General features: G+C 46.6%; 1 protein-coding gene across 2 annotated transcripts in view; it reads left to right on the top strand.

Annotated features, from left to right (window-relative positions):
- The first annotated feature begins 1214 nt into the window (after positions 1–1214).
- Grhl2 (grainyhead like transcription factor 2) overlaps positions 1215–26264 on the top strand; it is a 124741-nt gene continuing 99691 nt past the window's right edge. For both annotated transcript variants that reach the window (XM_075961180.1, XM_075961179.1), the window contains exon 1: positions 1215–1581. In XM_075961180.1, the coding sequence (XP_075817295.1) occupies positions 1562–1581 (20 nt within the window). In that variant the 5' untranslated portion in view covers positions 1215–1561. The remainder of the gene's footprint in view (positions 1582–26264) is intronic.

The raw sequence follows: 26264 nt of genomic DNA, 5'->3' as shown, positions 1-26264 counted from the left end.
TGGGTGCTTGTAGTATTATTTTAAAAAAGAATACAATTGTGGAAGTCATTTGCTAAGAGTGGAAACAAGGAACAACGAAACCTAGTCTTGTGATTTAATTCCCAGGAAATCGGTGGCGGCAAAGGTTAATACAGAAGTAGTATCAAGTCCGTCAGCTCTAGCATTAACCTGAAGTAACACGTGGCAAAGGTTCCTGCATTTCCACAGTCCGCATGTACGGGCTAGATCCCTGCCAGAACTCCCACAAATACTTTCCTCTGGTAGCAGCGGTTATAAATTACACCTGGGCTAATTCGAGTTGTTCCCAACCAGGAGGAGAGAAACCACAGAAAAGTCAGTTTCGCCCAGCTTTTGTTCCCCTGGCAACCATGTTAAACTGCAAGGATAAAGCGCCTTTGTAGTAGCTGCTTCTATTGAATTACAATGTAAATGTTGATGCTTGCCTAGAAATGTCAACCGGCGACAGGCTTATGACACAGATGGAGTTCTTCCGCAGCGCAGGAATCCCAGGCTGCAGTGAGATGGAAGAGGTGCGCCGGGCCATCTCAAGAGTCTATCCAAGCGAATCTCCGTTCTCCATCAAAGCCTCGCCGCTCTTCGTAGGTCCAGCTCAGGCAAGGTGGCTCGGCTACTTGAGAACTGAAACGACCTGCTATCTTCTATGCATCAGGGCGCGAGAAGAGTTTCTTGTGGATAAGAATGCTAAAAATGCAATTACGCAACAGGCCCAGCAAGCCGTTTCTTTTCCACTCTTAGCCTAACGTAACTCGTAACTCTCGTCCCTGACTCTTCTGTCCATCACCCAGGCCGTCCAGCGGGTGTCAAGTGGCAGCTGGTGCACTGCCCATTTGGTTCCGGGTGCCTTGTTGATCTCTGAGTTCAGTCCTCGATCGTCCTTCGGTTGGACCCCCAGCACCCGGTGTCTGCAGGTGGTGCTCCCCGTGGCTCCTCTCCTGTCACCTCCTCCCCGGCCCCTAGTCAGGGAAGGAAGGCAAAAAAAAAAAAAGTAAGGTGAAGCACTCTCGGCAGCGTCGCCAGCCTGCCACCACCGCTGCACTCCGGGAAACTTCGCAGTGAGTTAGTTACCTGCGCTTGGAGAAGGGCCTTACCTGAGCGCGCCTCTGCCAATGGCAGCTCACCTGAGCGAGCTGCGCAGCCAATCACGGCGCAGCTCGGCCCTCGGGCTTGTACCCTTTAGTGAAAGAATTCAGCGCCGTGCGAGAAAGTTACCTGTGGCCGCCCAAGTCCGCCACTTTCCGCTCTGTGTCTGCCCATTGCCACGATCCGGGAGGACTCCGCGCCGCCGGGCCGCCTCCGAGCGCGGGCCCCATGTGAGGGCCGCCTCCCCCCCCCATCCCACCTTTCCGGCTAGGTGAGGGCGCGAGCGAGCGAGCGAGCGGGCGAGCGAGAGTGGTGAGGGGGGACGAAAGCAGAATTACCTGTAGCTCTTGTTCTGCCATCTCGGGCGCTCTCACACACCTTCACCTGCACAGACTTGAAAGTCCAGTTTCACCAGAGGCTGAGGCGCCAGGAAAAGGGGAGCGAGTTCATTGGATCAAACATGTCACAAGAGTCGGACAAGTAAGTGGATCGCACGCGCCGGCGGCTGCAGCTGCTGCCACTTTGGGCTGATGGCAACTGGTTTGTTGTGTGTTTTTTTTAAGTTGATATTGTTGGTTTTTGTTTTTGTATTTTTTCTTTTTGCTTTTTTCCATTTTTGGTGGATCCAGACCCTCTCGGATTTTATTTCTACCCCGATTTAGGGGAGAAAACCCTACATGAACGTGAACGTTTAATACCCCTTTTGGGCCTTCTTAGGAAACATGGGTTTTTCTCTGCTTCCTCCCCAACGAACGACCGCAGCTCCCACTGCCCTGACCTGACCAACCCTTGGGCACGGATTGAGATTTTGGTAGATGGTGGCGGGAGGCCCCCTTGCCTGGAACTGCTCCCCAGTTTGACTTCCTGGGCCTTTTGGAAGTTCAGTCAACCTCCTTCGATTAGGCCAAAGGGCCTGCTTTGCAAAAGCGGTCTGGGCCGCTTTTGTGTGCGCTCAACAAAGGGCTTTTATGCGGCTGCAGACACGGCCATCTTCCCCATGGGGCGGCCAGGGGTGCGTGTGCGCTGCGGCGTGGGCCCCCGACGGGAGCGAGGCGCGGGCAGGCCGCAATTGAGGGGCCCGTGGGTGTGCCGCTCCTCGCTCCCTCCCGCCGCCCACGCATTGTTCGGTCACCTCATGCAGGTGCGGGACAGGACCTCTGGGAAATGGGGGGACTGATTTTGAGGCCCGCAATGAAGGGGCACCCACACTTGGACCAGTCTCCTGAGCCCCGACGTCGCAGGCTCCTACGCGTCCGGTGACCGCGCGGCCCACTGCTCGGAGGCCGCCACCTCGGGCGTGGGGCTCGATCGGCCTTCACCGAGGCTTTCGATGGAAATGGGGGGACCGTGGGGCGCAGGGACTCCGGACACTCCGCGTCCTGGATCGTAACTCTCGACCGGCGGGGAGCTGCGGCGCGAGCCTCGGGGCGCTGGGCCTGGTCCGTCGCGGTCCCCGCCTTGGGGACGGCTTTGTGCGAGCCGGGGGAGGTGGGGCCGAGGGCGGGCGCGGGAGGGGGCCGGAGGTGGGTCCCGTTGTCCTCCTTCCATTTGGTGGCGACACTTCCTCCCCTCCCCCCCCACCCCCGGGCGTCCCAGGCCGGGAACTGGCTGCGTCCTATTGGAAGTCCTCAGAGGCCGCCCTTTTGCTGTCCCTGGTAACTTTACTCTGTTCGCGTGGCCCTGCCAAGGGGACCTTTCCGAGAGTCTCCACCGACAAGTGCACAGGACCAGTCCCATTTTGAGGGACCCGGAAGGGAGGAGGGCGGAGTGGGAAGCCTGACTGACCCGAGCTGGGATGGAGAGGAAGGGCCAGCTTCCCTACGAAAGTCGCGGGTCTGGCCTGTGCCGGATGCCTGCTGTCATACTTAGGAACCTACCACGGTCGTCACCCTTTAAAGTTTAACTGCTCAGTCCCTACGGGGATCGAAGAACAAATGTTCGAATCTCGGCCAGGGACTAGACAGTGGCCTAAGGATTGGAAAGCCGTCAGTTGTAGGAGACAACCCACCCACGTCTCCACCACCACCTTAGCTTCATAGTGGAAGGAGTCAAACGTATGTAACTCAAATCCAAGGCAATCACAACGTTTTGGTTTTCCTGTGTGTGTGGGTTGAATTGTTTTGAGTTTAGTGTTCGGAAAAAACAGCGGCTGCATGTTCACTTTAATCGCACAATTAACATTTAGCTTGACTGCTTAGTTTGGCGGCACTACATGAGTCAAAAGAATTACGAATGAAAGTGGATGGGTATTTATTCTCCCCAGGTTATACTTAGCGCCAATGGGGATAATTTATTCACTATTGAGTCTAAGTACCGAGTACTAACAATCTGGTTTGACGAGTACGCATTACCTAGTTTTTATGGCTAATGCCTATCTAGGATTACACGAGCATTTAATGGAAGTAGCTTTTACCTAGTGGTTCCCAGGATTTCATTTTGCATCCTGGGAAAACTAACTAACGATGCGGTAAGAAGACCACAGTCAAAACTCCTTTGCTTTCTCTGCTCAAACGGTGGAGAAATGTTTGAGGTCGTCTATGACTTCCGGGTCACTTTTGGGAATCTGAGATTCTCTCTCTCTCCTTTTCTTTTTCTTTCCTTCCTGTCAACCCCCCTCCCCCTTCTTAAGACAGGGATTTCTTTGTAGCTCTGGTTGTCCTGGAACAACTAACTCTGGAGACCAGGCAGTTTTTGAACTCAAATACGGTTGTGTCTGCCTCCCTAATGCTGGGATTAAAGGCAGGCCCCACCATGCCCTGCACACTTCACTTTCTTAATGTTCATATTTTACCGGGCCCCTGCAGGGATGCATGGGGGCTGATGAGGCATTTTATGGGGTTGAGATTCCAAGAGAAAGTGCCTGAATAGGTCGGTGAGGCTGCCAGTCACCTGAACAAGGGAGAGGCTCCGAGCAGGAGCTTGCAGTGTTTCCTGGTAAATTGTGCCTAGGAGGCCTGCCTGTGCTTTCTGGAAATGCTCCCCCAGAGCAAACTCTTAGAGATTAAATCCCAAATCCAAGCAAGATGCAGGTAATCTTTTTACCTTGCTTTAGGAAGGGGTTTCTAGTGAGAAAGTTTGCCCTGAAGATGGGTCATCTTGTTATGATTTATATAAATAATACTGTTTACTAATATATTTATTTCGTGTGTGTGTGTGTGTGTGTGTGTGTGTGTGTGCAGCTATTGAAGCTTGCACACGGCGGTCAGAAGACAACTTGAAAACATTGGTTCTTTTCTTCCATGTGGTTTCTGGGTGTCAGACTGGCAGCAAGGGCCTCAACCCCTGAGCCTTGCACAGACAGGCCCACTGTTGTCTTTGCTGGTGACTTTTCAGGGTGAAATGCTCTGTCTTGTGTGACCCCTCCTTAAAGAAGAGGGGGGGGGCGGACATTTCGTCTCTGTGTGCACTTTAGAATGTTCTGCTCGCCCACCTTCAACTTCTATGAGAGTTGACGATTTTTGTCAACAAGGATGTTGGTAAGCGAGGCTCTTCGAGAAGAAACTCTTCCCAAAGGGGGTAGCAGGTGTGTCTCTGTGAGTTCAAGACCAGCCTGGTCTACAAAAAAAGAAACTCTTGTTTATTTTACTGTGGAATTACATAAAGCATATGAAGAGGGAACACACATGTGCATATGTAATAATCGACTATACAGATATTTTCATAAGCGTAAAGCATTCTGTACTGCTTGCAGTATGTTCTGGTAAGCATTGTAGGAAGAAACAAAGATGTATGGAGCTGGCCATGTCCTTAAGGGGGGGGCACTGCAGTGGAGGGCAAGCCAAAAATGGACATGGATTTATTCCAGTACCCGACAAGAGCCTAAAAGTTACAGTTAAAAATACATCACAACTAATTATTATTATTGTTTTGTGTGTTTTAGCTTAAGGAGTTGTCTAAATGTGTTAAGATTTTCTTTGTTTTTCATTAATTTGGCTATATTACATATTTTTAACGTTAAAAAATGCCAATAATTTATCATATCGCCACGATACCAGTACAAATACATATTCATTTTTTCACCTCAACTATATCTTGAGACCCTGTATATTGAACACTGTGATCCAGATGTTGAGATTCACTAGTGCTTACAGGTTTAGCATATGTTAGGAGAACAAGGTCCACTGTTGAGAAATAAACATAAGAAATTAGGTTAGCACAGACGCTTGCTGAAAAGCTGAGCTTTTGAAGATTTATGATTTAGGAGGATATGTTTCACATAGAGCCAGGACGTGAGGAAAGACCAGAAGAGGGCTCAAGCCCTGAAGATAGCTGGAGTAGAAGTTTCCCAGGCAAAGGCCTTGAGGTGAGCATGACTAGGAAGTGGGTGAAGTAAGGGAGATAAGGTAACTAGTAAATCAACAGGAATCCGTTCCTTATTGATCCAGACACCCGCCTGCCGTGTACTCAGTCACAAAGTTGTGCTCATATAGAGCAGTCAGGAAGCCACAGTCAGTGAGTAAATGGTAAGTCCCAGCTGAGCCCGGCAGTCCAGTGTCCTTCCTTGGCCCTCCTGGGACACTACAGAGGGCTAAACCGTGCAGGCTTGCACGGTGAATAAATGTACTCCCAGCAGAGGGGCCCCCAGTGCAGGCGGGGTTTACTAGACACTCCCACCTCTCCCACCTCTGGATTTAGCCTACCGGGCTCTTGGCACAGCCCAGATCTATCACTTCAGCCTGTGCCCGAGACTGCCTTACCGTCCCCTAGCTCTCCTTCAGCTTCTGCAAACCGCACCTGTTCGAGAGCTTGGATTTGTCAAATGCCTCTAAAAGAAAGTACTGCACACTGCTTTGCTTGATGTCCCAGCATCCACAGAATTGACCCACAGGCAAGATGGATTTACCTAAAAAGAAACCAACAAAATGTCGAGGAACACTACCAAAATATAGTCTAAAAAATCTGGGAATAATGTTTATGCTTAATAATGGAATTCCACCCAGGAATTCTTGCTATCCTTCCTCCCTAAGCTTCTGATTGCTCAAACAAACAACAAACAAACCACCCACCGGAGGCTAGCGACAAACCACAGATAGCCCTCAGCCCTTAGAGGTGTGCTATTGTTTTCTCCAGATGGCCCAGGAGTCTGCACAGAAGCTCTGACCCAGGCTTTAACTTCATTTTCGGCTTAATTATGGAGCTAGCTAATCCTTTCAATGCCCACTTTACACAATAAATGCAAAATTGGGGACTTCAGAAGCTTGCCCGCGCCTCGGTGAAAGGAGGCCACCTCCTACTCTCCCTTAGGCTACCTCGGTTGACACTGCCGCCGAAATGATTCTAACCGGAAGCTAGAATTCCTAGACCTCCTCCCGAGGTTGTTTGCTCTCATTGTTTTGCTAAACTGTGGTTTAGGGAAGAGTGTGTGTGTTGGGGGTCATTTTGACAGCTCACCTGTTTACTGAGCTGCTAAAGACCGGTTTGAAGTCTTTCACGATCTCCTGTCCTGGTCCTCAGTCGACTTGGGTATGAAGCCTGTCTCTAGTTTCACATTGTGGCACTTCCCGAGGGTTCCCCCGTCTTTGAATTGATATTCAGTGTTTCCAGCTCAGAGGTAAGGTAAAGAGCTCTAGTGAGATGTTGGTCCCTGCTGAAACAACTGGGCCAGAAAAGATCCTACAGGCGTTCTTTCTGGGCTCTTGGGAGTTGTGAGTAGATGACCGTGATTAGACGGTGCTGCCTAAACGGGCCCAGGGTTCTTTTAAGGAGGACTGAAATCAAGTCCAAGATGACTAAGCCTCGCTATGTAGATCAGGTTAGTCATGAATCTCGGGTCCCCTGCTTCAACCTCTACTGCGGTGGTCGGATTAGCGGTGGGCACCCACTACACTGGAGTGGGAATCTCGTTTCTGCAAAGTAGAAAGGACAGTTTAGGAAAGTAACCAGGAAAGTCAGACGTAAAAGAAACGTTTACACCCCAGTAACTGAGCTCAAGAACCCCGAGATGGGCGATGGAAGGTGTGTACTGACAAGGCTGACTTTAGGGTGAGCTGTTAAATTTACTTTTAAAGAATTCTTAGGTGAGACAGGCAGTTGCTTCGGTTCTCTTTCCTGACTCTGGTCTAGCCAGGCACTTATTATTTTTTTCTCTCTCATTTCCCTCCTTCCTTCCCTTTCCTTCCATCTCTTCCTCTTTTGTCTTTTTTTTTTTTTAACAAAAGTCTCCCATAGCTCAGGCTAGTGGCAAACTCGCTAGCCAAGGATAAACTTAAGCCCCTGATCCTTCCGCCTGTGGAGTGTTGGGATATCAAGTGAGCATTTCTGATTTGTTTCGCTTCATTTGTTTGTTTCTATTTTTCTTCGAGCTGGGGTTTCTCTTTGTAACCCTGGCTGTCCTGGAACTCGCTCTGTAGGCCAGGCTGGCCTCAAACTCTGAGGTCTACCTGCCTCTGCCTCTCAAATGCTAGGATTAAAGGCGTGTGCCACCATGCCAGGCAAGCATTCTGATTTTTTTTAATGAATGCTTTGTCTGAATAGTACTTTTTCTCTTTTCTTTGCCTCCCCGCTCGCCTGAACCAACATGTTTTTATTCCTTGGTCCTTTTTGATCCGTCTGCCTGATACTCTTTACTTGTTAGTCGTCCTATAATATCTGGGGAGAACTGAGCATTGCATGGGAAGGTGACTTGAGTCTTACTGTCGCTGTTTGCCCACTCATGGTTTTAAACTTTGCTGCCTTGCTTTAGCCTTCAGAGCCCAGCAGCCCATCCTTGTCACCTTGGTCCAAGGCTCAGATAATAACACCAGGTGCTGCCCTGTCTAATTTAATCCCTGGCACCCATTTTGGGGGGTCCTCACATCTCTGCCTCCCAGGGTACCCAGGGACTGCTGTTAATGAAACAGCCTATCTAGGCCTGCTCCGAGACCAGAGCCATCAGCTTGGCAAACCTGCCCAGGAAGAATTCCTCAGCGAGCAGCGACAGGCTGAAGTAGGAATTCGCTTTGGCCCAAGAGGACTAGTTGGCAGTGGGTTAGCCACACCAACTCATAACCTGGGAGTCTACCAACAGCATTCCCTTGGGCCCCCAGATTCCCTCTGAGCTCCCATTTGTACGGCCTGTGTAGTGCTATCTCCTAGACAAATCCAGCTTCCTTGGTATCAGTTTTATTTGTTTATCCATTGCTAGCAAGGTATAATTTATGCTCTTGCATTTCTTTCCTTGGCAATCTTGGGGGTCAAAGCCAGCACCTCCCATATGCCAGGCAAACATGGTGGTGTTCCCAGTTCCACCATAAGTTTTGTTTGTTTGTTTTTTGAGACAGGATTTCTCTGTGTAGCTCCAGCTGCCAGAACCCAAGATTCACCTGCCTCTGCTTCCTTGAGTACTGGGCTTGATCAAAGGCTTGCCGCATCGCAGCCTGCTGTTTATAAATCATCAGCAACACACACACACATATGTTTGTGTTTATGATTTTTATGCTGTTTTTCCTGGGTATATGTCTGTCCACCTTTTGCTTGCCTGGTGCCTGCAGAGGCCAGCCTGGGATTCCCTGGAACTGGAGTCACAGATGGTTGTGAGCCATCTTGTGGTTAATGGGAATTGAACCTAGGTCCTTTGGAAGCAGCCAGAGCTCTTAACTGTTGAGCTTCCCTCCAGCTACTGCTATAGGCTTCTTACCAGTAAAGGGCAGACAGTGCAGGGCTATGAAGGTTGTGTGTAACAGAAACAAAGTATCTGCGGGGATTGTAACCCTCCCCCATCCCAACTCTAATGGGAAAAGAGAAATATTTTAACTGGGTGTGCTGGTGAGGAGTAACAATATTACTTATTAAGACTACACATTCTGAATTGCTACTAGAATAGCCACTAGGTCTGGCTGAGGTTCTGAGGATTTCAGAGTATATTGTTACGAAAATAAGTCTGGGCTGTAGAGAAGGAGAGCGCATTTGCATGGGAGGGCAGTCTGTGTAAGCGGGAGCTGCCCCAGGCCTGTGAAGCAACAAATTTTACTTTGTAAAGAATGTGGGTGGTAGTGAGCGGGGCGCAGCAAAGCAGCGCTTTGCGGTGGTCTGATTTCACTTGGGCTCAGGGCAGGCAAGGAAAGCAACAGTTAACGCCTGTATAAACACTGAAGGGCCCACTTCTCTGTAAAAGGCCTGTGCTCTTGGCTTTTCAGTTTTTGGTTTCATTTATTTATTTGCTCACTCATTCATTCATTCATTCATTCATTCATTCATTCATTCAATTGTTTATATTTTGTTGCTCGAGAATGGAACTCAGGGCATCCCATGTGCTAGGCTAGCAGTTAGGCAGACACTCTGACCTTGACCCCCTCCCCCCAATCAGGAAGGGCTTCCGAGGTGTGGAAAGACTTGGGGAGAGGGAAAGAAGGGGTAAAGCAAGCATGGACAGGATGAAGCTGCTTCAGCAAGGGTGGAGTGGCCAGTGTTTGCTCAGCAGACAGGCAGGAGCAAAGTGGCCGGATTGGATTTCAGAGACAGGTGGATGGCATGAAATTAATTATTCCTGGGGAATTGGGTTGGTTTTAACCTGAAGCCTAGGATCCTAAGATGGAACAAATCTTAGGGCCCATGTTGGTCACGTGAGTAACTAAGTTAAGGATTTGGGGTTGAACATTTCATAAGCCAAGTGTTTGGTGTCCTCTCTGTGCTATATGCTAGGATTGTACTCGGGGAACAAAGTCTGGAGTGGTCTGGGAAAGCTTGCTTCTTTGTCTTTGGAGGAAGTAGGCATAGTAGTATCGTGGTGACAGAGTCTGTGAATGCTCACTCTGGCTCTGAGTGCCCTCCCGTAGGTTCCCAGGGGCCTTCCTTCCCACACTCACCCCACACTGTTGCCTTACTTCTCAGTTCAGTGAGCCCCATAAAAGCACTGCTTTCTGTACTTCCCTGATCTATCTTTTCAAAGAAGACAGGAACAAAGTAGCAGTTACCGCCTTCCTGTATTGCCAATAAGATAATTAACATAAGATGAGAGTATTCATTATTTCTTCCTTTTCCATCTGCAAAATGGAGTTGAGGGAAGTGGTCCCCGAAGAGACTCGCCTCCCCAATGTCTGGAGTCTGCATCTTCCCTTCAAAGGGGTCTGGGCTGGTGGAGGTTCCTAGGGTCCAGAGATACCAGGCTGCTGGCCTGACTGCTCTTCATGAGCCCCTCCTGGTGCTCCAGAACCAAAGATGTTCTGATTAAGATCCAGAATGATTTGAGGCCTCCAGCAGGGGGCATGGCGAGGGCCGAGAAGCCCAAAGGGCAGCTAGGTGGCTTCACTAGAGGGTTCCTGCCCCGCACAGCCTCCCAGGGCTGACTGGTAGATAAGGGGTCCAGGAAATCAGATACGAGCTGGCAGGGACTCTGAGAACTTCACTGACGTGGTCCTGGAATGGTTCTACTAGGCCCATCGAAGGAGAGTGAGGTAATGGGGAATGAACCAAACATTCACTAAAATCTTAAGAAGGTTTCCCCTCCCCCTCCCGTCTTTTCCTCCTCCCTTCTTCTTGTCTCCTCCCCTCTGCTGTCCTTCCTTTTCTGCTCCTCCCCTTTCCCTCTCCTCTCTTCTTTTCTCCTCCCCTCCTCCTCTTCTTCCCTTACTGCTCCTTCTTCCTTCCCCCTTCTTTTTTTTATGCCCCCTTTAATAAAACATAATTCAGGAAATACATTGTAAGGAAATACTGCCAAAATCACAGCTTAGAGTTCAGAGGAAGTATATACATATAAAATATAAATAATGGGGCTGGAGAGATGGCTCAGCGGTTAAGAGCATTGCCTGCTCTTCCAAAGGTCCTGAGTTCAATTCCCAGCAACCACATGGTGGCTCACAACCATCTGTAATGAGATCTGATGCCCTCTTCTGGCCTTCAGGCATTCACACATTGTATACATAATAAATAAATAAATATTAAAAATAAAATAAAATATAAATAATAAGAGGGGCTGGAGGGATGGCTCAGTGGTTAAGAGCATTGCCTGCCCTTCCAAAGGTCCTGAGTTGAATTCCTAGCAATCGCATGGTGGCTCACAACCATCTGTAATGAGGTCTGGTGCTCTCTTCTGGCCTGCAGAGATACACACAGACATAATAAATATTAAAAAAAAAAAAAAGAACAGCAGCTGCTGGGGCTTGGGGGATGACTCAGCAATTTAGAGCAATGCTGCTCTTCCATAGGACCCGGGTTCAATTCCCAGCACCCACATGCCAGCTTATACCTGTCTGTAACTCCGTTTCCAGTGCTTCTGATACCTTCACCCAGAGATACATGCAGGCAAATGTACATAAAATAAAAAAATAAAAAATTATTAAAGGAACAAAGGATAGCAGCTGCAGTCTTACATCTTACACCAAGTAAGTCAAATGTTATTGCACATCAGGGCACACAGCTGTTACTCATTTAGGCTGGGAATAAAAATCTCCATCTCAGGCTGGAGAAATGGCTCAGTGGTTAAGAGCATTGCCTGCTCTTCCAAAAGTCCTGAGTTCAATTACCAGCAACCACTTGGTGGCTCACAACCATCTGTAATGAGATCTGGTGCCCTCTTCTGGCCTTCAGGCATACACACAGAACATTGTATACATAATAAATTAATATTTAAAAAAAATCTCCATCTCATGTACTGAGGGATTAAACCCTCTGAAGTAGACATTCTTTGGTCAGGAGCCCTGTTGTTCTTTTTAAAAAATGCTCCAAGATCCCCGCGGCAGTAGGCAGCAGAAATGGCTGCCGGTCCCAGAGCGGCGGCGGCGGGCCATGTGGCGGCAGACAGCGGCTGGTCTCAGAGCAGTGGTGGCGGGCCATGTGGCAGCAGGCAGTGGGCCCCAGGCAGAGATGGCTGCTGGTCCCCGAGCAATGGCTGGTCCCAGGCAGGGAGACACATGGCGGGTGGGCAGAAGACAGAAACATGGATAGACACGACAGGCAGGGTGAGGTTGAATGTTTATTCAGGGGGTTATGGAAGGAGGAAGGGTAAAGTGGGGGACAGAGAGGGGGGGGAGAGAGAGAAGAGGAGAAAGAGACAGAGACAGAGAAGGGGGGAAAGCAGAGAAGTGGGGAGAGAGGCAGAAGCGAAGCTGCCTCTCCGAGAGGAAGATGGAAAAGAGAGCGAGCTCAGGCCGGAAGCTGAAAATCAGCCTGCCTCAGCGGATGGGGAGGGGAATGGGTGTGGCTTGTCTCTTAAAGGGACCAAAACCATAACATTCCCAGGTCTTCCTTATAATAAAAAGCACGCATGTCAAGGAAGCAGAAAAGGAAGGGCCCAAGATGGCGGCAGGCAGGTCAGAGGTAATGAAAGTGGGCGTGGCTTGTCCCTTAAGGCGACAGGAAAGCACAACAAGCCCTTTGGAAGTTGTGTTGGAACAATCTTGTTTAAGACACAAAAGCCCTGATAAAGACTACAGTCTCTCCTCCCTCCCTCCCTCCCTCCCTCCCTCCCTCCCTCCCTCCCTCCCTCCCTCTCTCACTCGCCCGCACGCCAGGGTTTTTCTGTGTAGCCCTGGCTGTCCTGGAGCTAGCTCTGTCGACCAGGCTGACTTTGAACTCACAGAGATCTGTCTGCCTCTTCCTGCACTACAACCACACGGCTAGATACTCTTAAAGTATGTAAGCCAGAGCCTGGAGGGGTGGTTAAGTAATGAAGAGCTTTTTTTGCTCTTTCAACAGACTAGAGTTTGATTCCCAGCACTCATACTGGGTGACTCAATCACTCCAGGGGATCCAACCCTACTGGCTTCCATGGGCACCAACCAGCACACATTTGCACGTATATACATAATGTACCCACATGTATGTATAGTTAAAAATAATAAAAATAAATCTTAAATGTGTATATCATTCATATTGACTAAAAGACAAACATAAGATGCAGATGTAGTTAAATATACATGGAGAGTTCTCCAGGCAGTGGCGGCACACACCTTTAATTCCAGCACTGAGGAGGCAGAGGCAGGCGGATATAAATAAACGGTAACACTTGTCCTAGTGCACCAGTAAATAAAACCCCCACCTCCCCTTTCTGGCCCTGGATGCCTGGTTGCTCCATGACTGTGCCCACTGGCCTGCTCTGTTCCTTCACACACCTGGGGACCGCAGGTTTTGTGGCTCAATGACCCTGTCTTTGGGAGTTTTGTGAAGCCCAATTACTGAATACAATTTTGAAAAGTAGTTACTTTTCAAAAAAGCACCTGGTCTACAAGAGCTAGTTCCAGGACAGGCTCCAAAACCACAGAGAAACCCTGTCGAAAAACAAAACAAAACAAAAAAAAAAAAAAAAAAAAAAAAAAAAAAGAGCAGTGCAGGAACTTCCTATCTTGGTGCAATTTGAAGCTGGAGAATGAATGAGACCGCAAGAAATTTTTTGCCGCCCCTCCCCCGCCCAGTAACGGCACGTGTGCCTGTTTGCGCGTCGGAGTTTCTCCAGAAGAAAGCTTCTGCTCTGGAGTGACCTTGGAGAGGGGTGTTGTTAGCTCCAGCTGTGCTGATTCCTGCCAGAATGCCCTGGGAGAGTCTGAAATTGGCCCTCTAAAGTTGAGAACAGTGCAGGACTGAGCTAATGGCCCTTTCTCCATCGCGGGAACTGACTTCTGCCCAGCTAACCGCTTCTGTAAAGACCACTCTGCAGTCCGGTTCTTGAGCCTCACTTCAGAAGCCTTTACCGAAGCTTCCTCACAAACATTAAGTTATCTGCTTCTTAACGGACCCAGAGAGCATTTACAGCAGAGAACAAAGAGTATGCGATTCGAACTTGGAGAAGCCGACTTTGGGGAATCAGAGATCTTGCCAAAGTTGTGTGAGCAAGGATGAAAGCAGCCATTGGCTGTAGAACTCAAGTGTGTGAAAAGGCAGTAGGTATGCGCTGGCGTGGTGTGTTCGAAGGTGGGATTTGTCTGGCTCTCTTTTCTCCCACTCCCCTGCCTCTCCCCTCCTCTGTCCATTAAGTTTCCAGGCTTGAAATATTATAGTTAAAAAAATCATCCGTGGGTGCTGGAAGTCTAACCAAAGCTAGGTGTCCTTACAGAGGAGGGTGTAGAAGGAAAGGGTCTGCCTGGTCCCTGGTTTACCCCGCGTTTGTCTTGGATTGCAGCAAACTGCCTAGGGTAAATTCTCTGCATTGTATCCAGTAACCTGGCCCTGGGTGTGGTGGTGCACACCCTTGATTCCCAGCCCTTGGGAGGCAGAGACTGGTGAAACTCTGTGAGTTCAAGGCCAGCCTGGTTCCAGAGACAGCCAGGTAACACTGAGAAACCCTGTTTTGAAAACAAACAAAAAACCCCCAAACAAAACAAAATAGCAAAACACACAAACCTGCTTATTTAATTTGCCTATGAACTTGGAGACACAATTCATTGGTCACTGAAGTTGAAATGAACTAGGCAGAACAGCGTATAGGCTCTTTCCTTTCCTTCACTAGACAGGCTGACACGTTCTTCTCCCTCTGTTCCTCCCAAAGAACAGGACAGCTCTGCTCAAGCCAGGAACTCGTCTAGATCCAAGTGCCCATGCTGCCTCACACCCACTCACTCCTGGCCAGTGAACTAAACTTGCTCTTCAGAGCCTTTGTGACCAAAGATTGGATTAAGTGTGCAAAATATTCCTGGAGCACGGAAGATGTATAAAAATGTTTCTCTAGGGCTGGAGAGTTGGCACGGTGGTAAAGAGTATTTGATCTCTTCCTGAGGACCCATGTTCAGTTCCCAGCACCCATGTCAGACAGCTCACAACCACCTGTAACTCCAGCTCCAGGGGACCTGACCTCCATGACACCTGCACACGTGTCAAAACTCAACCTAGGCACACACATATACACAAATAAAAATAATTCTAGAGAAAGTTTTCTCTAGAATTCCTAGATTTTTGTTATATGATATCAGTTGGATTTTGATATATTTTTGAGGCAGACAGGGTCTGACTAGCTGTTCTGGAACCCAGTATGTAGACTAGGCAGGTCTTGAACTCACAGAGATGCTCCTGCCTCTCTGTCCTGAGTGCTGGGAAAAAAGGCATGTACCACCACACCCAGTGCCACCACTCCCGGCTTATAGATTAGATTTTGTTTTATGTGTGACATATGCATATGTATATGTATGTACGTGTGTATGTATATGCGTGTCTGTATGTATAGGTATGTATGTATGTACATGTGCAAGGCCAGAGACAGATATTATATAGCCTCAACTTCTCTGCCTTTTTCCCCTGAGGCAGGGTATCCCGCTGAATACTGTGCTCACCCGTTTTCAGCTAGGCGTCTTCAGCAAGTTCCAGTGGTCCTCCTGTCTCTACCACCTTCCCCAGGTCAGGGGTTGTAATTGTGAACCAGGAAAGCCACAGGTTCTCATGCTGCTCAGCAAGCACTCTTGGCCACTGAATCGCTTCCACAGCCCCTGGGTTATTTTCTATGCACACTTGTACGTCTGGATGATCTACCTCATGCCTTCCCACACTGCTACCATAGACGGCAGTCTTCTGGAACCCAGGCTGCACTTCATGAAGGATGACCTCCTGCCTCCACCTCCCAAGTGCTGGAATTACAGATGTGCAACCACATCTGGTTTCAGGCTGCCCGTAAGTGAAGGTGTTTTATGGTACAGGTTTTCATTTGTACATAACGGTTTTTTTTTTTTTTTTTTTTTGAGGCAGGATCTCACTATGTAGCTTTAAGCAGCCTGGAACTTGCTATGTAGTTGGCCTCCAAATCACTAAGATTCCCCTGCCTCTGCTGAGGTTAGAGGAGTGCACCATTACATCTGGCAGTTGCTTTTTATCTCTTGATTTTTCACAAGACAGGGGTTCTCTGTGTAACAGCTCTGGCTGTCCTGGAACTCATTCTGTAGACCAGGCTGGCCTTGAATAAACCAGAGATCCCCCTGCCTCTGCCTCCCAGTGCTGAGAGTAAAGGAACATGACAGCCTGGCCAGTAACTTAATTTTTAAATTGTTATTTATTTTAGGTTGCTTTCTGTAGTGATGAACACTTTAAAGGCTTTGCAGTTTTACATGGAATGGGGCTCTTCAAGCTAAGTCAGCCATTTCTCCTTTGCTTTTCCTACTGAAGTCAGTACTTTATCCACCATCCTTACAGCTAAGGTTTCGTGCAGGACTTAAACACATCCCAAGAAACTGGAATTCAAACATTTGGTTCTTAGTTCCAAATTACCCTCCAGTTATTTCATCCTAATTAAAACTCCCGCCCATGGCGGGTGGGTCTGAGCCAGCAGTGACACACTCCTCTGATAAGGCAGTCTGTCTGCTTCCTAATCTTTGCCAACTAGAAGATGTGTATGCTCAGTTCTTTTGAGTTTTCCTTTCCTCTAACTTCCCTTCCTTCCTTCTCTTCCTCTCTCCCTCTCTGCCCCTCCCTTCTTCCTTCCTTCCAGCCAGGGCATTAACCCTGCTAAGGAGCCACTCTACCACAGAGCTGTACCCTCAGACCAGCCTCTCACAACCTTCTCCCACTTCACAGAGCAGTGCTTCTGAACCTGTGGGTCTCGACCCATTTGGAAACCTTCTATCTCCAAAAATAGTTAACTTAAGATTCTTTTTTGGTTTTTTGAGACAGGGTTTCTCTGTAGCTTTGGAGCCTGCCCTGGAACTAGCTCTTGTAGATCAGGTTGGCCTTGAACTCATAGAGATCCTCCTGCCTCTGCCTCCTATGTGCTGGAATTAAAGGCAAGTGCCATACATTAAGATTCTTTTTTTTTCTTTTTTAAAAAAGATTTATTTATTTATATGCATACAGTGTTCTGTTTGCATGCATGAATGCAGGCCAGGAGAGGGCACCAGATCTCATTACAGGTGGTTGTGAGCCACCATGTGGTTGCTGGGAATTGAACTCAGGACCTCTGGAAGAACAGCCTGTGTTCTTACCCTCTGAGCCATCTCTCCAGGCCCACATTAAGATTCTTTTTTTAAAAATATTATTTATTTATTTATTTATTTATGCAATATTCTTTCTGTGTGTATGCCTGAAGGCCAGAAGAGGGCACCATTACAGATGGTTGTGAGCCACCATGTGGTTGCTGGGAATTGAACTCAGGACCTTTGGAAGAGCAGGCAATGCTCTTAACCGCTGAGCCATCTCTCCAGCCCCCCACATTAAGATTCTTAACAGTAATAAAATTACAGTTATGAAGTAGCAATGAAAATAATTTTATGATTGGAGGTCATCACGTTATGAGGAACTGTATTAAAGGGGCGCAGCATCAGGAAGATTGAGCTTTGTATTTGTTTATTTTGTGGTTTGGAATCGAGAGTTCAGCTCTAGAGATTTCCCAGCTAGTAAACACAGTTTATAATAGGCGTTGAGCCACCCCTGAGTCTAAGACCGGGTCCTAGTTCTTTGTCATTAAACACGACTCAGATCAGCACTTCCGCTGCAGGAAAGGATGGGACCTTCTGCAAGCAGAGCGCAGATGAACGAGCACAGGATAAACACCGCAACACGGAGGACTCACCCCTTATACATCTCACGGGCGCGCTGAGTGAGGAGAAGCCAGACTCACGGCCCGCACCTCCTCGGTGCGGAGGCCCCAAACGACACAGGCTGCCAATTGAAGGCTTAACGATGTCATTAGAAGGAAAACAAGCCGTCTTAGAGAAACAGCCATTTCATGTTTGGCTCCCATTCTTCAGACAATCAGCTGGAAGAGGAAGGCGAGATAGGTGCAGACTGAGGAATGAGCCAAAGTCCTGGGGCTGGTGCTCTCTCCCGTGAACACGGACACCCCTGTGTTTTCATCGCTCAGCTCGGTCAGGCTCACCTCCCGCCTCCCGGGCATATTAATGGTCAGGAAATGCTCAGTGGTTTGTCTAAAAAGTAGGGGTACAGGTCGGTGAGATGGCTCAGTGGTTAGGGTGCTTGTCATCAAGCCTGGCCACCCAAGTGCAGTCTCAGAAATCCATATGGTACAGACAGCTTGTCCCACAGATCGTCCTCTGACTGCCACACCGCTGCACACTGTAATACACCCGTGCATGGTCTAGTGTTCACACACACCAAATAAAAGTAAAAGTAACAATCTTAAAAAATGATGCTGTTTTAAATGAGGGCAAAGATAAATTTCCAGGACCCTGTGATTAAAGTAAAACTTAACATTAAAATTTGTGTTGTTTATTGCTGGTGGTGGTATTTTTATTTTTTGGTTTTGTGTTTCAAGACAAGGTTTCTCTGTAGCTTTGAAGCCTGTCCTGGAGCTCACAGAGATCCGCTTTCCTCTGCCTCCCCGAGTGTTGGGATTAAAGGTGTGCACCACCGCCCATTTTAGAACCCATTTAAAAAGTTCTTATGTTATCTAGGATTTTTGACTTTCTCTGCCATGAAACTTGTAAAGCAAGGGCAGCCTTTGAGGAACTAAGGGTCACACTGTGTGGGCCCAGCTTTTGCAAACTATCTGTATATGCCAGAAGTCGATTTTATCATTAATTTATTTTTTACTTTTATTTGTGTGTGTGTATATGTGTGTGAGAGAAAGAGAGGAAGTTAATGTACTTTATCATTTTTTGTTATTGGTCTTTTTTTGTTTCTTAGAAGCTGTTTGTATAATGAGGTAGTCATCATTGCTTACCATTGTTGTAGGAGGCCACTTGTTTGTTCCCAGCTTCTCAGACCAGAAATAATCACTCAGAAACTATATTACCTAAATCACTACTTGGCCAATTAGCTCTAGCTTCTTTTTTTTTAAATATTTATTTATTTATTATGTATACAATATTCTGTCTGTGTGCATGTCTGCAGGCCGGAAGAGGGCACCAGACCTCTTTACAGATGGTTGTGAGCCACCATGTGGCTGCCGGGAATTGAACTCAGGACCTTTGGAAGAGCAGGCAATGCTCTTAACCACTGAGCCATCTCTCCAGCCTAGCTCTAGCTTCTTATTGGCTAGTTCTTACATCTTAATTTAACCCACTTCTATTAATCTGTATATTGCCATGTGGCTGTGGCTTACTGGCAAGGTTCTGGCTTGTCTGTCCCTGGCAGTGGCTGCATGGCATCTCCAGACTCTTTCTCCCAGCATTCAGTTTAGTTTTCCCCGCCTAGCTCTGTTCTGCCCTGCTATAGGCCCAAGCCACCTTCTTTATTCAGTAACCAATAAAAGCAACACATAGGCAGAAGTACCTCCTACACCGTTTTTCCTTTTTTGTTTAAATAAAAAGGAAGGTTTTAACTTTAACATAGTAAAATTACATATAACAAAACAGGTGTCAAGCAAGAATTATAGTTATAACATTTATATCTACTTCATCTTTTATCTAAGGAAAACTATAATTATAACTAATTTTTAACTCCTTCAAAGACTCTAGGATATAATATTACCCAAGTAAACAGAAAGTGCATTATAAGCAACTTTTAAAACTCTAGAATTGACAGAGACATCTCACTGCCTATACCATGTGTGTGTCTTTGGGTTGTGCCATGACTTAGTTCCTTAGAGATTTCAAATTCTTACAAATTCATCCTTTTTGATTCATTTTGTTCTCTCTCTCCCTCCCTCTCCCTCTCTCTCTCTTGACAGGGTTTCTCTGTATCTTTGGAACCTGTCCTGGAACTAGCTCTTGTAGACCAGGCTGGTCTTGAACTAACAAAGATCCACCAGCCTATGCCTTCCAAGTGCTGGGATTAAAGGAGTGCACCACCACCGCCCGGTTGTTTCTCTCATTTTTTCAAAAGATGTGTTTTTTATTATTTTAATTGTGTGTGGCAGGAGAGGAGTATGTATATCTGAATGCAAATGTTCTTGGACATCAGAAGTGTGAGATCCCCCTGGTACTGGGGTTGCAGCATTTGTAAGCCACCTTATATAAGTGCTGGGAACTAAGGTCCTCAGAAAGAGCAGTATGTGCTGTTAACTGCTCAGTCTTGTCTTCAGTCCCTTTTTTTCTATGTTTCTTCCTCCCTCCCTCCTCCCTCCCTCCTTTTCTTGCTTCCTCCCTCCCTCTCTCCTTTTCTTCCTTCCTTCTTTTTTTTTGTTGCATTTTTCAACCTGTGGTTTTTCTTAATAAGGTTTCTCTGCCCTAAAATTAAATAGGGATAAACAAAAAGATGGTTTCAAGGTTCTGTTGGAAGCTTTGATTCATCTGGAGGTGATCTGTTGAAGAATGAGGCTATTTTCATACTTGTTTTCCTAGTTTTCATAGTTCTTCTACTTATTTAAAATTCTATTTTTTATCATATATTAAATTTCTGTGGGGGATTTGGGACATTTTCATGACTATTTCTGTCCCACTGATGTGTGTTTCAGGGGTGACCACAGAATAGCTTCGCACAAGCTGCAGTGTCTGGAATTGTTAGGCTGGTGGGCTGCTCTTCGGAAATTGTTGCTAAGTTTTGCATTTCTTTTTCCATATGAACTTTAGGATCCAATTCTACTTTCATGAAATTCTGTTTTAGAGATGAGGGGGAATGGGGAATGCATTATACACTTTCGACAACTTTAATATTCAATTGCTATCTTTTTTGTTGTTGTCCATTGTCCTCAAGAGAAAGATATTCATAACTTACTTTTGCCTTTTAGACAGTGCCTTCAGAGGTCTATCTAAATTTCCACAGGGCAGGCCAAAGTTTAGCTCCTCACGTCTGTCACTTCCTTTTGGGCTTACCTTTGCTTATTTTTGCTGTATTAAGGAATGTGCCGAGGCCCAAGAAGTATTGTAGGTGCGCCCTGTACTCCAAACTGTACCTGTGCGCCCCCCCCCCCCCCGACCCCCGGTCACATTTGCTATGCAATACAGTCAAGTTATTTGTCTTGTTTTACAGAAAGGACACTTATATAATCTGTGTTCTGGGATGCTCTGTGTGTGAACCTCCCTGCCCCTTCCTGTGTGGCATTGTTAAAGATGGAGCCTGATTCCAACTGTTAGTCAGAGTATCTGTTTTGAATACTATTTTTCTATTTTTTCCGAGACAGGGTTTCTCTGTGTAACGGCCCTAGCTGTCTTGGCATTAGCTCTGTAGACCAGGCTGGCTTTGAACTCACATAGATCCGCTTGCCTCTGCCTCCTGAGTGCTGGGACTAAAAGCATGCACTACCACTGCCCAGCTGTAGTATCTACTGTCTTAACCGCTGAGCATCTTCCCAGCCCCTCACGCTAGTTTCTTAGCACCTGTTCTTTTCTTCCCACCCTCCATTGCCAGAGTGATGTAAAATGCATGTGACCAGATGCTTTCCTGGCAGAAGACCTTGCCCATTAGTCTTCTCACTCGGAGTCCAGGTGAACCCAGTCCTAGATACTGGGCTGGTAAGACGACAGCCCAGGCCGTAAGGGCCTTTGATGCTCAACCTGGCAGTCTGAGTGTGATCCCCAGAACTCACATGAACAACTTCCATAACTTGTCCATGTGTGCTCCATGGCACAGCATTTCCCATTCCCCTTCCCCGATAAGTGAAGAGAATTAATATCAAATCAGAAAAGTGAATGACAAACCCTAGTGTAATCTGCTGTCCGTGTGTGTCTGTACTTGGCCAGTAGTTACTTTCTTTCTTTTGAAGATTTTTCCTTCCTTCCTTCCTTCCTTCCTTCCTTCCTTCCTTCCTTCCTTCCTTCCCTTCCTTCCTTCTTTCCTTCCTTCCTTTCTCCCTCCTCCTTCCTCTTCTTCTTCCTCTTCCTTTCCTTTCCTTTTCTTTTTCTTCTTTTCGCTGGCTGGGAAGAGTCCCTAGGGAAGAGTCAGCTACTCCAGTGGTCTGGACTCTCTGACCTCTAGAGTTAGTGAGTTGGGCTTGGCCCCCAGGAGAGACTCTCTTCCAACACCCTGTGCTTTCTCTTCATCTGCACTTGTCACATCTGCAATTGTGTGTTCATCTAGGAAAGCTCCATCAGGGCAGAGACTGGACCCGCCTTTGTCATTGTTGCCTGAGCCCTCCCCCACAAAGTTCAAATGTTTGTTTTTATTTAATGTGTGCCATAGCACTTGTGTGGAGGGAGGTCTGAGGACAATTTGCCAGAGTCAGCTTTCTCCACTGTGTGGGGCTGGGGCATCAAGCTCCATCACAAGTCTTGGCAGCAGTGTCTTTACCTGCGGACCCCACCTTGCTGGTCTCCAGGAGTCAAGGAGCAGTTTTGCTGGTAGACAAGGGAGGAAGGTATTCATCCTGCCATAGGGGTGATTGTGTGATTCCCCAGGAAGAGACCAGGTTTCAGGGGGATCAAGAATGCTTCCTGCCTTATAAAGGGAAGTCGTCACCTCCCAGGGGTCAGCCCTTCTCTCACAGGGTGGCCTTTTATTCCATCTATATTCCATTGGAAGCAACATGACAGATGCTGCGCACAGATCACAGCTCCACCCAAAGCCACTTGTTTTTATTTTTGTGTTCTTACAGACTTTCCCCTGCTTGTTTAGCCCTGTGCCGTAGTCACCAGTCACCAGCTCGGTCTCCTCACTTGACCGTTTCCCCTTTGTTTTAAGAGTTCTGCCCTCGGCACCTGGTTAAGGCAGTCACTTCGAGGTTTCTCTACTGGAAAGTGACTGTCTCTTCAGGTAAGGGAATCATGGATATTCACGTTTCTTCTACAAATGCTTCCCGCTAGAGAGCTTCTCCCTGCTCTCAGTTTGCATAACCTAACTTGGAATTCTCTTTTTATTAAATGTGTGCTGTGTCTAACATTCTCTCTTCTTCTCCTGCTTGGCTATTTGGTTATTTTTTGTCAATTTGTTCATTTTTCTTTTCTCTCTCCATCTTTTTTCCCTTTTTGTTTTTGAGACAGGGTTTCTCTGTGTAGTCCTGATTGTCCTGGAACTTGCTCTGTAGACCGGGCTGGCCTCAAACTCAGAGATCCTTCTGCCTATGCACCTGGGTGCTGGGATTAAAGTGGCAACATTCACTTTCTCAATGTTAGTGTTCTTTTAGGTCAGATTCCTTGCCCCTTTCAGTCTGTGTCAGAGGCTGGGTTCTGAAACTGGATACTGAGGGAGACTTGGGAATACAACGTGCTCCTTCTTTCCCTCCTCTTCTTCCTCCTCTTCCTCCTCTTCTTCCCCCTCCTCCCCCTCTTTCTTTTTCTTGACAGTCTTTCACTGTATAACAGCCCTGGCTGTCTTGGAACTCCGTAGACTCCACTGGTCTCAAGCTCACATAGATTTGCCCGCCTCTGCCTCCAGAGTGCTGGGATTATTACAGTCATGTGGCACCAGGCTCATCAGTTTGTTAGTTATCTTTTCCACTTCATTAGTCTTAAAACTATTATAAAAGAAATTATAATTAATGTGTGCATGGGTGTGCATGCGTGTCCCACAGATCTGTGGTGACGAGGACTGGTTTGTGGAGGTGCTTGAGTCTTTCCTATCATTTCATGAGTTTCAGGGATTGAGCCCAGTTTGCCAGGCTTGCATGCCAGGCACCTTGACCTATGCAGCCATCTCACTGGCTCTTAAACAGCTTTTTCTTACATCTATTTTCATCATTCATTTCCTTTTTGTTCATAATAATTGTACGCGTTTGTTTCTTTGATTATGTCTATCTACTTTATTTTCATCAATTTTTCTGGTATTCTTCCCCTTAACATGTTACATGCTCAGCTCTTTAACCTTTAGCCTCTATTCATGTTCATGTAAGCATGTAACTCCCTGCTACAGTGAAGTTGTAGTCCTGGAACGATAACCACATGGCACCATGTCCTTCCTTCTCCACTGGCTCCAGAGTCCTTTGAACTCACTAATGATTGAAGACTGTTGTGTTGGCCTTCATGTTTATATAGATTTCATTGATTTTCATCATATTAGAAGATGGGCTGGGATATAGCTTGGTGTAGAATGTAAGTCTAGGATACTCCACCACAGCACCCCATAAAAGAGTAACATGTTAGAGAGAAATTTAAGACCGTTAAGAATGAATGCATTAAAATAATAACTACAAATCCGTTGCGTGTTAAGGGGACCTTGTCTAAAATAAAAACAACTAGTTTTTCTGAAACAAATACATATTAGTGTGGAGAGGGGTGGTTTATGCTTTTCCAATTTTCAACTGTGGTTCACCAGATGGCGGCTGGTCTCCTATCTGTGTTCTCATTAAGTCTGTTGAAAATGTTGGTTTGCTTAGGTGTCCTGAAAAAGAAAATTGTGGTGTGTGTGTGTGTGTGTGTGTGTGTGTGTGTGTGGTGTGTGTGTGTGTGTGTGGTGTGTGTCTGTGCGCACGCGCATACATACGCCAGCCCTAATTCACCAGTAGTGTGTGAAAGGTTAATGCAACGCAGAGGAGGAAATTCGTGAACTCTGCTCCACTGAGGCCTTCAGTCCTCATCTGTACCTGGAGCAGTTGGCTTGCCTATCTGGGATTTTGGCGCACTCTTCCAGCAGCTTAAAATACTGCCTAATTCAGATCATCCCCCATGGAAGCAGTTCTCCTGGCATAAAAGCGAGAAATCCCATCCATTCCCATTTTCATAGATCTCACCAGAGAGTATGTGAATATTATGAAGTTTTAATAGTGATTGAAAGCAAGTTTTAAATGTGCTCAAAAATTCAGATGTGATTGATAATTTTCAACAAACGCCGTCAGTTTGTTTCTTGAGTGCGAGACTTATATTGGATTCCTATTTTAGAAAACGTTGCCCGGACAGGTAGCTTATTAGTTTGTCGTTCTTTCTCTTCAGAGATGGGGAGCTCCTGCCTCTAAGCCTGATGACTTGAGCTTCATCCCTGAGACATAGGTGGGACTAGAAACAAGGGGACTGGCTCTGTCCTCCAGACGTGTGCCACGGCATAAAAGCACACATAGACACTGTGTTTCAAAGTGCTTTTACACACACCTACAACTTTGTTGGATGGAACTTTCCCCAAGGTTTGAAATGAACAAAATTAATATGGTATACAGTGTTACCAGGAACAATTTCAAATGCCAACAGCTTGTTTGTTTCTTTGTTTCCATTTTGCATGTGTGGCAAGAGAAACATCTCTCACACCCAGCCTGCTGCTGGGCCTGGTTTGTGGGAGGAAGCAGCCTTGGTGAGGGGAGAAGTGTCCTGGCTTCCTCCTCGATGATCTTGGGAGGATCTAAGGGGCTTTCCAGGAGTCTGCACTCCCTGAGATAACTGCTGCTCTACGTTTTCTTTCCATTTTTTTTCTTAGTATTTAATCATGTGGATGTGTGTGTCTGTGTAATTGAGAGCCATGTGTGTGGATGTCCATGGAGGCTAAAGGTATTGGATCCCCTGAAGCTGTAGCTACAGGTAGCTTCACTCCCCAACACGGGCACTGGGAACTGCAGTACATGCTCTTAACCACTGAGTCATCTCTCCAGTCCTGCCCTAACATTTCTTCACCTTTTTTATCCTAGTAATTGTCACTATTGGATATTTCTCTACATCTCTATCTACCTATGTATGTATGTATGTATGTATGTATGTATGTATGTATGTATGTATGTATCATCATCATCATTCCATCCAGCATCTATCTATCTATCTATCTATCTATCTATCTATCTATCTATCTATCTATCTATCTATCTATCTATCATCTGTCTGTCTGTATCTATGTGTGTGGGAAGAGCTATGTCATTGGAGGTCAGAGGACAAATGCTGGAGCTGGTCCTCTCCTACCACATGAGGCTTGGTGGCAGGTGCCTTTATCCACTAAGGCATCTTGAAGGCCATAAATGTGTGGGGTTTTGTTTGTTTGTTTGCTTAGGTTCTTTATTTGTTTGTCTTTGTGTTTTTTTTTTTTAATATTTTTCTCTTCTGTTATTTTGAGACAGGGTTTCTTTATGTAGTTCTGCCTGTCTTTGGGCTCACTATGTAGAATAAAATGGCTTCCAACTCACAGAGATCTGCCTACTTCTGCCTCCCAAGTTCTGGGACTAAAGGCATATACAACCACATCTGGCTGACTTCTTTTTTTTCTAAATAGCATATTTAAACTTATACTTTCTATCCATATCTGGAATTAATATTAGTATTTTTAAAAATACAATGTAAAATTTCCATACCTTTAAAAGTTACACTTTACTTTTTGTTTGATGTTAGGTTTAAGAATCTTTTCTTCATGGCATAAATTATGTTTCCATGGTGAGAAATTAGTTAAATTAATTTCATACTGTACTGGCTCATTTGGTTGTCTCTGATGGCTATATTGATTTTGTTTTCTATAAAAATACATGTCTTTTTTTCCACTTTGAATCAAGAAATTATTCTCTTTTTTCCTCTCTTTTGAGACAGACTCTCACTATGTAGCTCTGGCTGCCTCAAACTTGCTATATAGACCAGAATGGCCTGGAACTCACAGAGATCCAC

Source organism: Microtus pennsylvanicus, chromosome 2 (assembly GCF_037038515.1).
Source record: "Microtus pennsylvanicus isolate mMicPen1 chromosome 2, mMicPen1.hap1, whole genome shotgun sequence".
Lineage (NCBI taxonomy): Eukaryota > Metazoa > Chordata > Mammalia > Rodentia > Cricetidae > Microtus > Microtus pennsylvanicus.
The sequence above is the reverse complement of the archived record's forward strand: the minus strand, read 5'-3'. Positions and strand labels throughout refer to the sequence as shown.